This window comes from Hemiscyllium ocellatum, chromosome 6 (genome assembly GCF_020745735.1).
Source record: "Hemiscyllium ocellatum isolate sHemOce1 chromosome 6, sHemOce1.pat.X.cur, whole genome shotgun sequence".
NCBI classification, from domain to species: domain Eukaryota; kingdom Metazoa; phylum Chordata; class Chondrichthyes; order Orectolobiformes; family Hemiscylliidae; genus Hemiscyllium; species Hemiscyllium ocellatum.
Genome location: NC_083406.1, coordinates 80,637,283 through 80,651,374, shown reverse-complemented (window position 1 = coordinate 80,651,374; position 14,092 = coordinate 80,637,283). Strand labels below are relative to the sequence as shown.

General features: G+C 39.5%; 1 protein-coding gene across 2 annotated transcripts in view; it reads right to left on the bottom strand.

Moving 5' to 3' along the window:
* The window catches only part of parp4 (poly (ADP-ribose) polymerase family, member 4), a 140,600-nt gene that overhangs the window by 114,783 nt on the left and 11,725 nt on the right, over positions 1–14,092 (bottom strand). For both annotated transcript variants that reach the window (XM_060826065.1, XM_060826067.1), the window contains exons 5-6: positions 11,048–11,126; positions 792–887 (exon numbers count right to left, since the gene is read on the bottom strand). In XM_060826065.1, the coding sequence (XP_060682048.1) occupies positions 792–887; positions 11,048–11,126 (175 nt within the window). The remainder of the gene's footprint in view (positions 1–791; positions 888–11,047; positions 11,127–14,092) is intronic.

Below are 14,092 nucleotides of genomic sequence, written 5' to 3'. Positions count from 1 at the left end.
TGGCATTCATCCACAGATTCAATCAATAAGCACATCGATCTGGACCCAATATACCAGCCACTGCAGCGGACAGCGGGAACTGACAACCGGAAGCGGCAGATACAAATCACTATAAATGCTGGAGGAAACATCACAGAAGCGCTTCACAGGAGGCTCCCAAGCACTGAGGATGTCACCTAGACAGGGGACGAACGTCTGCAACACAAATTTATCTCTTCTTACCTCCACAGTACAACAGACCTCTAATTCTTTGTCCCACCCTCCTCCCTCTCATCCTCTCAAAATCCATTTGTTTTCTAACTTTTCCCTGTTCTTTCAATAGGTGATAAACATGTTTATTCTGTTTCTCTCTCCATTGCTACTGGCAGAATCAATAAACATTTCCAACTCCTATTTTTTATTTTCTTAATATGGTGTATAAGCAAAGTTATTATGATTACTCTGAAAATCATGAGTACAGCAACCCTTCCTTTATGGTCTCTTCTGAATAAATGATCTATTGTCTGTACTAATCATTCATTACCTGACAAGGAACTAATAACTCACATGAAGCTGATTTTGCCAATGGTGATGTACTTTAATAGATTATCCTTTTTTTATCTTTAGCATATTCTAGTTCCTTACTTTAAAGGCAACAGACATGTCCACGACATGCATCCCGGGGCTCATGTTACAGTAACGTTTTTTAGTGAATATGTAACCAGCAAAATATAAGGAATATTCATAATAGTAATGCTGGATTTGTGGAGTTCAATCAGAAGCTCACATGCTCAAACAGCAGAGTCACTGACCTGTTCAAGGTGAGAAGATATTCGATAAGGAAATTTGTCATTTTTCTGAGAAACCTGTAATTCAACCACCACGAAAGCACCAGCTGCATTTTCATTCTATAGAAAATGTAAGAAAGTCTCAGTAAAGAAATAGCTTGCTGTATAGCTGGATGAAGAAAAAAATTAATATCCCATAACAAGGCTAATAATTAAACTAATAATTAAATATTTAAATATTGCTTTGACTTATTATCTTGAAGCTCAGTGGGCTGACTGGATAGACGATAATTAATTTTGTTTGAATCTTTTCTTGTTATTTTCATTATATATAACATATCTATTTAAACACAAAATGATTTTCCTTTGTTCATGACAAGCTTCTAATGCAAACTTAACTTAGTGCTGATCACTATAAGTAAAACAAGTTTGTATCTGCTATATAGATGTATGCAAAGATATCTCAATGATTCAGTGTTTGAGAGAACCCTCCAGGTTCCACAATCTTCGACCAAGACATTTAGCAGCATTTAGATTTTAGTTAGACTAGTGAAGTTTGTACTCGATTATTTCTAATTGATTTTGTTTCTAACTGAATGAAAAGTCAACAATAGGAACATTTCTGCCTGCACAATGTAGGTAGAAAGGGAGATTGAGGCAATTTCACGTAAATAGATTGTAACAGCTGATTATGTGCTAAACCCAAGTGCGTACGCATGAATTGCCTGCTGCCAAATACACTCTTTTAAAACATTTATATATTGAATAGCACTACGAGTATGGAGCAGACTCATAAATACAAACCTAACTAGCATGAAGTGTCATTTTAAGAAAACATTTGTCTTGATATTACTAAAACAGTGCTAAAATTAATGGATTGGACTTTTGTCAAGTGTGCACTATGTGCAGAATTGTTTTAATTAGCAACAATTAAGCAGCAACTATAATTTTGAATCTTTAACACTTCTAAACCAACTTAAGTTGCTAAACCATTCTGAATGCCAATAACTGTTATAATATAGCTACAGAATAGGACTTAGAGTCATAGAGATGCACAGCTTGGAAACAGACCCTTCGGTCCAACTCATCCATGCCGACCAGATATCCCAATCCAATCTAGTCCCACCTGCCAGCACCCGGCCAGATATCCCTCCAAACCCTTCTTATTCATATACCCATCCAAATGCCTCTTAAACGTTGCAATTGTACCAACCTCCACCACTTCCTCTGGTACCTCATTCCATACACGTACCACCCTCTGTGTGAAAAAGTTGCCCCTTAGGTCTCTTTTATATCTTTCCCCTCTCACCATAAACTTATACCCTCTAGTTCTGGACCTCCCCGACCCCAGGGAAAAGACTTTGTCTATTTACCCTAACCATGTCCCTCATAATTTTGTAAACCTCTCAGCCTCCGACGCTCCAAGGAAAACAGCCCCAGCCTGTTCAGTCGCTCCCTATAGCTCAAATCCTCCAATCCTGGCAATGTCCTTGTAAATCTTTTCTGAACCTTTCAACATCTTTCCGATAGGAAGGAGACCAGAATTGCAAGCAATATTCCAACCGTGGCCTAACCAATGTCATGTACAGCTGAAATATAACCTCCAACTCCTGTTCTCAATACTCTGACCAATAAAAGAAAGCATACCAAATGCCTTCTTCACTATCCTATCTACCTACGTCTCCACTTTCAAGGAGTTATGAACCTGCACTCCAAGGTCTCTGTGTTCAGCAACACTCCCTTGGACCTTACCATTATGTGTATAAGTCCTGCTAAGATTTGCTTTCCCAAAATGCTGCACCTCGCATTTATCGGAATTAAACTCCATCTGCCACTTCTCAGCCCATTGACCCATCTGGTCAAGATCCTCTTGTAATCTGACGTAACTCTCTTCGCTGTCCACTACACCTCCAATTTTGGTGTCATCTGCAAACTTACTAACTGTACCCCTTATGCTCGTATCCAAATCATTTGTGTAAATGACAAAAAGTAGAGGACACCGCACTGATCCTTGTGGCACTCCACTGGTCACAGGCCTCCAGTCTGAAAAACAACCCTCCACCACCACCCTGTATCTTTTACCTTTGAGCCAGTTCTGTATCCAAATGGCTAGTTTTCCCTGTATTCCATGAGATCTAACCTTGCTAATTAGTCTCCCATTGGGAACCTTGTCGAATGCCTTACTGAAGTCCATACAGATCACATCTACCGCTCTGCCCTCATCAATCCTCTTTGTTATTTCTTTGAAAAAAATCAATCAAGTTTGTGAGACATGATTTCCCACGCACAAAGCCGTGTTGACTATCCATAATCATGTACATCCTGTCCCTCAGGATTCCCTCCAACAACTTGCCCACCACCAATGTCAGGCTCACTGGTCTATAGTTCTCTGCCTTGTCCTTACCACCCTTCTTAGACAGTAGCACCATGTTAGCCAACCTCCAGTCTTCTGGCACCACACCTGTGACTATCAATGATACAAATATCTCAGCAAGAGGCCAAGCAATCACTTCTCTAGCTTCCCACAGAGTTCTAGGATACACCTGATCAGGTTCTGGGGATTTATTCACCTTTATGCATTGGAAGATTTCCAGCACTTCCTCCTCTAATATGGACATTTTGCAAGGTGTCACCATCTATTTCCCTACAGTCCATTTCTTCCATATCCTTTTCCACAGTAAACACTTATGCAAAATACTCGTTTAGTATTTCCCCCATTTTCTGCAGCTCCACACAAAGGCCACCTTGCTGATCTTTGAGGTGCCCTATTCTCTCCCTAGTTACCCTTTTGTCCTAAATGTATTTATAAAAACCTTTAGGATTCTCCTTAATTTTATTTGCCAACACTATCTCATGACCTCTTTTTAGCCCTCCTGATTTCCCTCTTAAGTATACTCCTACTGACTTTATACCCTAAGGATTCACTCGATCAATGCTTCCTTCTTTTTCTTCACTAAACCCTCAATTTCTTTAGTCATCCAGCATTCCTTATACCTATCTGCCTTTCCATTCACCCTAACAGGAATATACCTTCTTGGGATTCTTGTAATCTCATTTCTGAAGGCTTCCCATTTTCCAGCCATCCATTTTCCTGTGAACATCTGCCCCCAATCAGCTTTCTAAAGTTCTTGCCTAATACTGTCAAAATTGGCCATTCTCCAATTTAAAACTTCAACTTTTAGATCTGGTCTATCCTTTTCCATCAATATTTTAAAACTAATAGAATTATGGTTGCTGCCCCCAAAATGCTCCCCCACTGACACCTCAGTCACCTGCCCTGCTTTATTTCCCAACAGTAGGTCAAGTTTTGCACCTTCTCTAGTAGGTACATCCACATACTGAATCAGAAATTTTTCTTGTACGCACTTAACAAATTCCTTTCCATCTAAATCCTTAACACTATGGTAGTCCCAGTCTATGTTTGGAAAGTTAAAATCCCTACCATAACCACCCTATTATTCTTACAGATAGCAGAGATCTCCTTACAAATTTGTTCCTCAATTTCTCTTTGACTATTAGGGGGTCTATAATATAATCCCTATAAGGTTATCAGCCCTTTCTTATTTCTCAGTTCCACCCAAATAACTTCCCTGGATGTATTTCTGGGAATATCCTCCCTCAGCACAGCTGTAATGCTATCCATTATCCAAAACACCACTCTCCATCCTCTCTTACCTCCCTTTCTATCCTTCCTGTAGCATTTGTATCCTGGAACATTATGTTGCCAGTCCTGCCCATCCCTGAGCCAGGTTTCTGTAATTGCTATGATAGCCCACTCCCATGTTCCTAACCATGCCCTGAGTTCATCTGCCTTCCCTGTTAGACCCCTTGCATTGAAATAAATGCAGTTAATTTATTAGTCCTACCTTGTCCCTCCTGCCCTGACTGTTTGACTCGCTTCTGTTTTCAACTGTACCAATCTTGCAAAATCAAAGCTACGAGAGCTAGCAAAATGTCCTTCCTGGCTCCCCACAATTTCTTTGTTCTCCTCCAGTTTATACAATTTGTTGGTCCTGCGCTTATCGGATAATATTAGCATAGCCAATCATGCTGGCTTACTTTAATCATCGTCTGCCACACTGGTTCCCTCCATCAAACTTAACCTATCACATTACAACACCAACATCTTCAACATTAGCTCATCTCCCAGTGATTTAACTAACCCATCACAATGCACTTCCGTTATCTGTTATTGGAGTCCTGTAAAATGATCTCGGACACCAGAGTCCTAGGTTTGATTCCAGCCTCAGGTGTCTGTCTGTGTGGAGTTTGCACGTTCTCCCAGTGTGTGCGTGGGTTTCCTCCAAGTGCTCTGGTTTCCTCCCACAGTCCAAACATGTGCAGAGCAGGTGAATTGGCCATGCTAAATTGCCCATAGTGTTAGGTGCATTAGTCAGAGGGAAATGGGTCTGGGTGGGTTACTCTTCGGAGAGTCGGTGTGGACTTGTTGGGCCGAAGGGCCTGTTTCCACACTGTAGGGAATCTAAAAAAAAACACCAACATCTTCAGCATTAGTTCACCTCCCAATGATTTAACTAACCTATCACAATGCACTACCATTATCTGTTACTGGAGCCCTGAAAGGTGATCTCGGCATTGCAACACTAAGTTAACTACATGACTGCCATAACAACTTCCATAACCTCTACCAAAGTTGTCACTGTAATTCTGACTGTTTTATTTGGAAAGTTTTATTTGGAGAACATATTTTAATATATACTGCATTTATTTCCCACGAATATTTGAGATTTAAATCTGAGCTGAAACTGCCTCTGCAATGGCCAAACACAGGAAATGTTTTGTTGTTTTCTTGCTGTTCCAGATTTTTGAAATACTTTTCCTACAGTTTTCACATTAGCCAAGTATTAATTTGTTAAAAGAAAATAACTTTGGAATAACCTGAAGGGAGTCCCCTGAGGGTTTGATTTTAGGACCACTGATGGTTGTTTATAAATGACTGAATTGTTTAGGCAGTACAATTTAGAAGTTTATGAATTGTATAAAACTTGATAACATTACAAATAGTGAACAGTGTAACAGACTTCAAAAATTCAAAGAATGTTGAAATATGCAGAAACAATTTAGTGCAGTTAAATGAGTGATTGTCTTTATACTGATATCTACCTTGACAAGGAAGGAATGAGAGAGGAAACGCGAAGAAACTTTCAGCAGCTAACATCGTCTCTAGAGATTCTCCATTCAGAGGTAAAGCATGCCTTTGGACCACCCTTTCACAACCTGAATCTATTGAATCATTCAGCTCCCTAGTCATGAGCACTAAAAGTGAAGTGAGGGCGGCATGGTGGCACAGTGGTTAGCACTGCTGCCTCACAGCGCCAGGGACCTGGGTTCAATTCCCGCCTCAGGCGACTGTGTGGAGTTTGCACGTTCTCCCCGTGTCTGCGTGGGTTTCCTCCGGGTGCTCTGGTTTCCTCCCACAGTCCAAAGATGTGTGGGCCAGGTCAATTGGCCATGCTAAATTGCCCCTAGTGTTAGGTAAGGGGTATATGTAGGGGTATGGGTGGGGTGCGCTTTGGCGGGTCGGTGTGGACTTGTTGGGCCGAAGGGCCTGTTTCCACACTAAGTAATCTAATCTAATCTAATCTAACACCAGTGAAGAGGTGTTCTGTACACTTTTTGTCAATAACCTTCCCACGGACATTAAAGCACATGAGCTTTACCTTGTCTATCAATAATTTAAGGGATATGACAGTTCACTGATCAAGCTAACGTCAAAACAGCCAGTTGGCTTTGTTACATTTGACAGCACAACAGGAGCAGAAGCAGCAAAGAATGCTGCAGTGACCTAGCCTGCAGTTTCAGCTGCGGCCCTGCTCACTCAGATGTGTTGGTATCCTCTTTCTGAAGCTTCTCCACAAGGATGGAAGTCTCATCCGTTTTGTTAAGTATTTAACACCCTTACCCAAGAATTCAGATTCCTCCATAGAGTGGTGTGCAAGGACAGACTGGATTCTGTTTTCAGGTTGGACTTTACTGCAGGAGATTTTGGATAACTGTCTCATTTCCACTCGACTTGGAGGGGGTGGATGGTCACTAAGGACTGTGGTTTTAAGAACTTTACCTGTGAACTTGTTTTTTTTTCCACGTGGGAGGATCCTGCAGATTCTATCTACTGTATGGACTAGAAGTTTTTGTTGTTATAATTATTGTATACTGTGCGTCAATGACCTGCTTAAATACTGACTGTCAAAGTCTTTCAAAAGCTGGTAGTGCCATCTATGTGGTTATCATGGAATGATAAAAGGAAGGAGTATAATATTAAAGAGTTAACTTGCTCTGTTGACCTGCAAGAAATTGGATATCCCGAGGCTGGGGTGCCTCTGCCTTACAGATGATAGATTGTAAGAAATTACATTATCTCCTATTCAGAGCCATTTACATGACCATTTCTTTGCCATTCAAAAGCCTATTTACATTTTCATCCCCTATTCAGATATCAATAAGAACATTATAGTTGGAATTCTGATTACTCCCTGTAGTTAAAAAAAATTAAACAAGATTTGGCCATTAAGGGATGATTTGCATTACATTGTGTCTTGAGTGGCACGTGACTGTGTGGGAATGACTGGGGGTTGTCTTGTGAGCATTACTAACTGTGGTATAAAGAAAGGACTGTTTCCTTTGTTCAGAGGGAGCTTCCCTGTACACGCTTCGCAACCATGGTGAAGAGTGTTCAAGGGTTTCTGCAAAGCTCGTTTTGTAACGTGCTTAATAAAATGTTGCTTGTTCAAAGAGGCTGGCGTGTTGCAGTTGTAGAACCTCAGAAAAGAAAAACGTAACAGGTGTTGGATTTCTCGAGTGTGGTTGGAAATACACTCATTCAGGCAAATGAGGATACTTCATGTTACTGACTTGTGGCTTTTACGTTGTGGGAAGGCTTTGGGAAGTCGGGAACTGAGGTACTGCTCTTGTAGCCATAACATTTATGTGGTTTGTCATATTGAATTTCTGGTCAATTAGATTCATCTGGTATATATCCATCTAGCAAACTGAGAAACATGAGATGATCTATCATTTACATTAGTATATAAAGTACAGCATAAATACAGGCTACCAATCCTTTCCCAGGTGGAAACTGGTTGCTATGTACTGTAACATTTCTGCAATTAATAACAGCTGTTCTTATTCACAACTGGAACATACACAAACACACTCAATTAACACAGTATTTGCAACATTAGCAGAAGTTACCTTGAGAAGAAACACTATACTTATGTGAAAATCAATGTTGTTGAGACCTTCATACTTTTATTTTAAACATTTTTGGTTTGGAACTATGAACTGTGAGCTGAAACCAACTTTTGGATTGTGAGCAGCAGCTTGTTTTCCTTCTAAAAACAAATGAACTGATATTTGTTTATGAGGCTAGGTCTGGAAGTTAATTGGAGGTGGATTCTTGTTCAAAGTACGCTCGAGGCATTTTGAATCCAGAAAGGTATTATGCTCAAACAGATGTTTGAATATTAGCTGGTGACTCACAGGGTGTTATTGTGCCAAGCAGTCTAACAAAGAAAATGTTGGAAAAAACAGAGAGAAACAAAAGTTTGAACTGGTTTTGAACTGTGTTTTTGTCAGAAGGATTGTGGCTGCCAAACCTACAGGATGGAGATTTGATTGCTCTCTAGTTATCATTATTAACTGCCTGAAAGTTCAGAGAATAAAATGTCAGATTATAAGAATTAAATGATTATTCCGTACATTGCACTGGAAGCTATTTGCATTAATCCATGTCTTCAGAAATCAAACAAGATATAATCCTATGTTCTTATGATTTTACAGATCATGGAGACTGCTTAAATAAACTAACCAGTTACACCCCTCTTATTTATCCCTGAACTGTGTCTATATATAGGTCTGTCTGTCTTCGCATGAATGGGGGCTAGAATCAAAGTGGCCTGGGTTTAAATCAGTCAAATTTGAGTTATAGAATCTACAGCGTGAAAACAGGCCCGTCGGCCCAACAAGTCCACACTGACCCTCCGAAGAGTAACCCACCCAGACCCATTCCCCCACTACTCTACATTTACCCAAGACTAATGCACTTAACCTACACATCCCTGAACACTATGGACAAGTTAGCATGGTCAATTCACCTAACTTGCATGTCTTTGGATTGTGGGAGGAAACCAGAGCAGTTGGAGGAAACTCATGCAGACACAAGGAGAATGTGCAAACTCCACACAGACAGAGTCGCCCGATGTGGGAATCGAACCCTGGTCCCTGGCACTGTGAGGCAATGGTGCGAACCACTGAGCTACCATGCTGCCCTAATTAGTGTACCTTGTTATTTTACTTTGCTCTGCTAAAGCTACCGTGTTATTAATACAGTTTTAATTACTATGTTTAAGCTATAAATTTGATGTATGGTATCATTTATTCACAAAGTCAGGTACTGGTTATTTAAAAACAGCCTGGCTAGGAACCATTGGGATCACTTTTGAGGGTGAATGTGTATTTTAATTTTGCTATGTTGCAAATACAGGATATAGGAAGGCTGGTTTGCTTTGGCTGTCTACCTCCATGTTGTGACAGTATACATTTTCTTCTTAGCGAGGTTTGAGAAGGTTTGTAGCTCAGGTTGAGATTCTGGATGTAGGTTTGCTTGCTAAGCTGGAAGGTTCATTTCCAGATGTTTCGTCACCCTACTGGGTAACTTCTTCAGTGGGCCTCTGGGCGAAGCACTGCTGATGATTTCTGCTTTCTTTTTACATGTTTGGGTTTCCCAAACATATAAATAGAAAGCAGAAATCATTAGCAGTGCTTCGCCTGGCGACCCACTGAAGGTGTTACCTAGTAGGGTGATGAAACGTCTGGAAATGAATCTTCCAGCTAAGCGAGCAAACCTACATCCACATTTTGTTCTGAGCTTTACATAGTAATAGGGTGTTATTGGTTTGTTTGTAATGTTTGGTTTCTTGACACAAATTATCTTTTGCCTGTGACATTTATGTCAGGTTTTCATGATCAAGTCTTTCCACTGCAGCTAAAGACAACACAAAAACTGTCAATTGAGAATGAATAGCTTTATTAAACTCTCTCGCAGTCCATTCACACAAGAATAGCACAGCACAGTCCAGCATTCCTTACCTCCATGATTGTTTGCCTGGCTGTGTGTTATTACAAGATAATTAAACAATCACTGGATGTCTACTTTGTCTATTTGCATAAACTGGCTGCCCCGGCTAAGAAACAGAAACACTGGGTTCTGCCACCACTGTGCATTCGTGACAGAGGAAATGAATGTTGAACATGTTAGATGGATTGCTAACCCATGGGCTGCTTCTCCTGGATGATGTCAAGCTTCGTGAATGTTGCTGGACTTTGAGCAGTCAGGAAATGAGTTACTTACAGCAGAACTCCTATTATGTCAGGTACATTATGCTTTTCATTATGGTTGCTTACTCGTTGTGATCACTGAAAACAGCCCATGCCTCCAACAATGACTGACATACAAGGAGGGCACATAATACAGTAGAACTGTAGAGTCAATTTGTTCTGTAATGTAAATCTTCCATGGAAATGTGAAAACAATATAGTGTTTATACAGCAAATAATTATTTTATGCAAATTAGATCAAACAACTTCATTTTTGTCTGGCAGTTGTAAAATTTTGAGATAATAACATGCCTTGATTCCCAAAGACTGCAAATGATGGCACAAATCACTAAAACTCAACTCAAAGTATATACAAATATGAATAAAGTTAGACTATTAACATACCATTCTTTTTCATTGTTGTGTAACTGCAACCAAGAAGTCTTGCAAGCAATCTACTCCCTATGCTGTGCCAATAAATCTTTGACTGAATTGACGATACACTGCGATTCTAAATTTTGCTCCTTCTTTAATGTCATTCTTTTCTTTGCTCCGTTTTTCCACACTGCAAATCTGTGATTTAGAACTCATCCACAGAGTTATATGTTGTAACCTGTGTCACATCTTGCCTTCCTTTCCCATGTACTGCACCACTAATCCAAGTGTTTTCAGTCAAATACATAAAACATATCTGTTCTGGCAACTCACTTCAAACATTCTGAACCAACTGTAGGGGGAGTAAGTGGGCTAAAGTCATTACTTTGTCACGCTGGAAACAGTCATGCTCAATGCTTTTCAGATGATTCTAAAATACACTGTAGCTTTGCTGCTTTACGGTGTGTAAAGTAAATAATATCTACATATAATTGTCCATCACTCTCAGAAAACAAAACCATAAAAAAAATGAAAAGAAATCAATTAAAATGAATTAATTAACTGCAAACCTTTTCCATTATGGAATACTTTGCCACCTCAAATTCCTGTGGAAAAGGAGGAATGTTGCTGTCATGTGTGGAAATAAACCTGTGGAGAAAAAGAGAAAAGGTGGTGATCGATGGAGTATATTTATTGGTTAATTTGTGAAAAATTACTGAAATTAATGTTTATGCTGAAACACACTGTGATATAGTAGATTGGAGTACCAACACAAAAAGGACAGTGCAATTTCGTGCAGACTCATACTAACAGTTCCCCAAAAGTGAATTAAAGATTTTATCTGTTAAATCTTTGGGAAACATTTTGAATCTCTACAAGGAAGCAGAAAGTTCTTGGCATAACTTTGAGGCTAATTATAGAGTCTTACAGCACAGAAACAGACCCATCAGTGCAACTCATTCATGCCAACTAGAACTCCAAAACTATACCAGTTCTATTTGCCTACATTTGGCCTATATCCCTCTAAATCTTTCCTATTCATGTTCATGTTCCTCTCCAAATGTTTTTTAAATGTTGTAACTCTAGCTGCATGTATCACTTCCTCTACCAGTTAATTTCATATACAAACCACCCTGTATGAAAACCTTGCCCCTTAGGTCCCTTTTAAATCATTCTCCTCTCACCTTAAAATTATGCACTCTAGTTTTGAACTCCCCTACTCTAGGGAAGAGACCTTGGTCATTCATCATATCTATTCCCCGATAATTTTATAAACATCTATAAAAGGTCACCACTCAACCTCCTATACTTCAATAAAACAAGTCTCAGCCTATCCAGGCTCTTCTTAAACTCAAACTGTCTAGTCCCAATAACATCCTGATAAATCTTCTCTGCACCTTTTTCAATTTACTATTATCCTTCCTATAGTAGAGCAACTAGAACTGTATATAGTACTCCAAAAGCATCCTTACCAACATCCTATACCACTGCAACATGACATCTCATCTCCTGTACTCAATGGTCTGAGCAATGAAGGCAAGCATGCTAAACACCTTTTTATCATCCTACCTACCTGTGACACAATCTTCATGGAACTATATACCTGAACCCCTACATCTCTCTGTTCGACATCACTCGCCAGGTCCCTACCACTAACTGTGTAAGTCCTGCTCTTGTTTGGCTTGCTAAAATGCAACACTTGACATTTATCTAAATTAAATTCCATTTGTCGCTCCTCAGTCCATTGGTCCAACTGATCAAGATCCCTTCGTACTGAGATAAGTTTACACCAGTCTTTGTTAGTGAAGGTTAACAGCATATCATTTGCATCTGGATAGGAATGGTGTACCATACAGACATTTAAAAAAAAAGAAAGAGTGAAAGATGAAATGAATAATTTAAAATTAGGGTTATCACAATGATATTCTCAACTTTGGTAAATAATACTGTGATACTAAGTAGCATTGATAGAATATGTGTGAGTGATTGCCCTTGACATCAAGACAGCATCTGATCAAGTGTGGCATTAAACAGCCCTAGATAGGAGAAGCTAATGTGAATAAAAGGGGAAAACACTACTGATTGAAGTCAAAACAAAGATGCTTACAGTTGGTGCAGGTCAATCAGTACAGTGGAGGGGATACTGCAGCAACTCTTCTTAGTAACATCTTGACCTAACCATCTTCAGCTACTTCCATGATGACCTTCCCACCAACATAAGGTTGGAAGTGGGAATATTTGCTGATGATTACAGAGTGTTCAGTAGCATTCACGACTCTTTTGAATCTAAAGCAGTTACATTTATATGTAGCAAGACACAGACAACATTCAGGCTTGAGTGGACAGTGGCTCAGTTTTCATTCCACACAAGTACCAAACAATGACTATTTCCAAATTTCAATAATTAAAGATTTAGTATACTAACAAGTAATTTGGATTAACTGTTTAATGACCGACTTAGTAGATAGAAACAAGGAAGGACCCCTTTCAAAATCCAATATGAGATAATCTCCGCTTCTTCCTTACCTCTCACTCAACTTTGGTTGTCTACATTGCCCTTAACAAGTTTATATTTGCATGTAAATTAATCAATTGAAAAACACAAATAGTTTACTAATGGTGGTAAATAGGTGAAAAAGTACCCAAGGGTTGGGACCATTTTATGGTGCAGTGATAGCATTCCCATCACTGAACCGAGAAGCCTAGGTTCCAGTCCAATATGCTCCAGATATTTGAAATAACATCTCTGAACAGGTTAAATAGAAAAATAGGTTAAATAAACAAACAAACAAATGGGTGACTTGGTGAAGAGGGAAAAAAAAACAAACAGTGGTGTGTAAGAACTCTTCTGGATATAAAAAAGAAAAAAATATTAAAAAACAGGGAAGGAGAGATTTTTGTGCCACAGTGGCAGTGTCCATATATCTGAGCCAGGAGACCTGGGTTCAAGTTCCACACACTCCACAGTGGTGTAATAACATCACTGAACAGGTTTGTTACAAAATATTCTCCTTATAAAAGGGAGGAGGATTAGCTCCTGTGGTGTAATAGTGGGGAACCAACATCCTTGAGCCAGGAGGCCTATGTTCAAATCCCAGCTGCTTCAGAGGTGTGTCATAGCATCACCGAATAAGTTAATTCAAAATAGCTAATCTATTTAGCTGAACTGCTTTGGGGAGGTGGTGATACCGTGGCAATATCACTAGCCTAGTAATCCAGCGGTCTAGACCAATTGTTCTAATCCTACCATGGCAGCTATTTAATTAATATAAACAGAATTTAAAACTGACCATTAAAAGAAAAGCAGTGATAAGCTGTAAGCAGATAGATAATAATCTCCATGCACAAAGAAAACGTGTCTCTATTGCATCAACGGGCTTGAGATTGACAGTAGAAGGGTTGCTTAAAAAGAGAGATTACAGAGGAACCTCAATTATCCGAATACCAATTATCCGAAAATCAGATTATCGAAAGGAGATCTTGAGGTTCCGATAGAAACATTACATTAAAGACGTGTTTCTAATTGTGATTAAACAGGCACCGTTTCCAAATGACTGACCTCCCGCCCTCTCACTCCCACACTTTCCGTGGAGCTCTAAACAGGGGTGTACTCT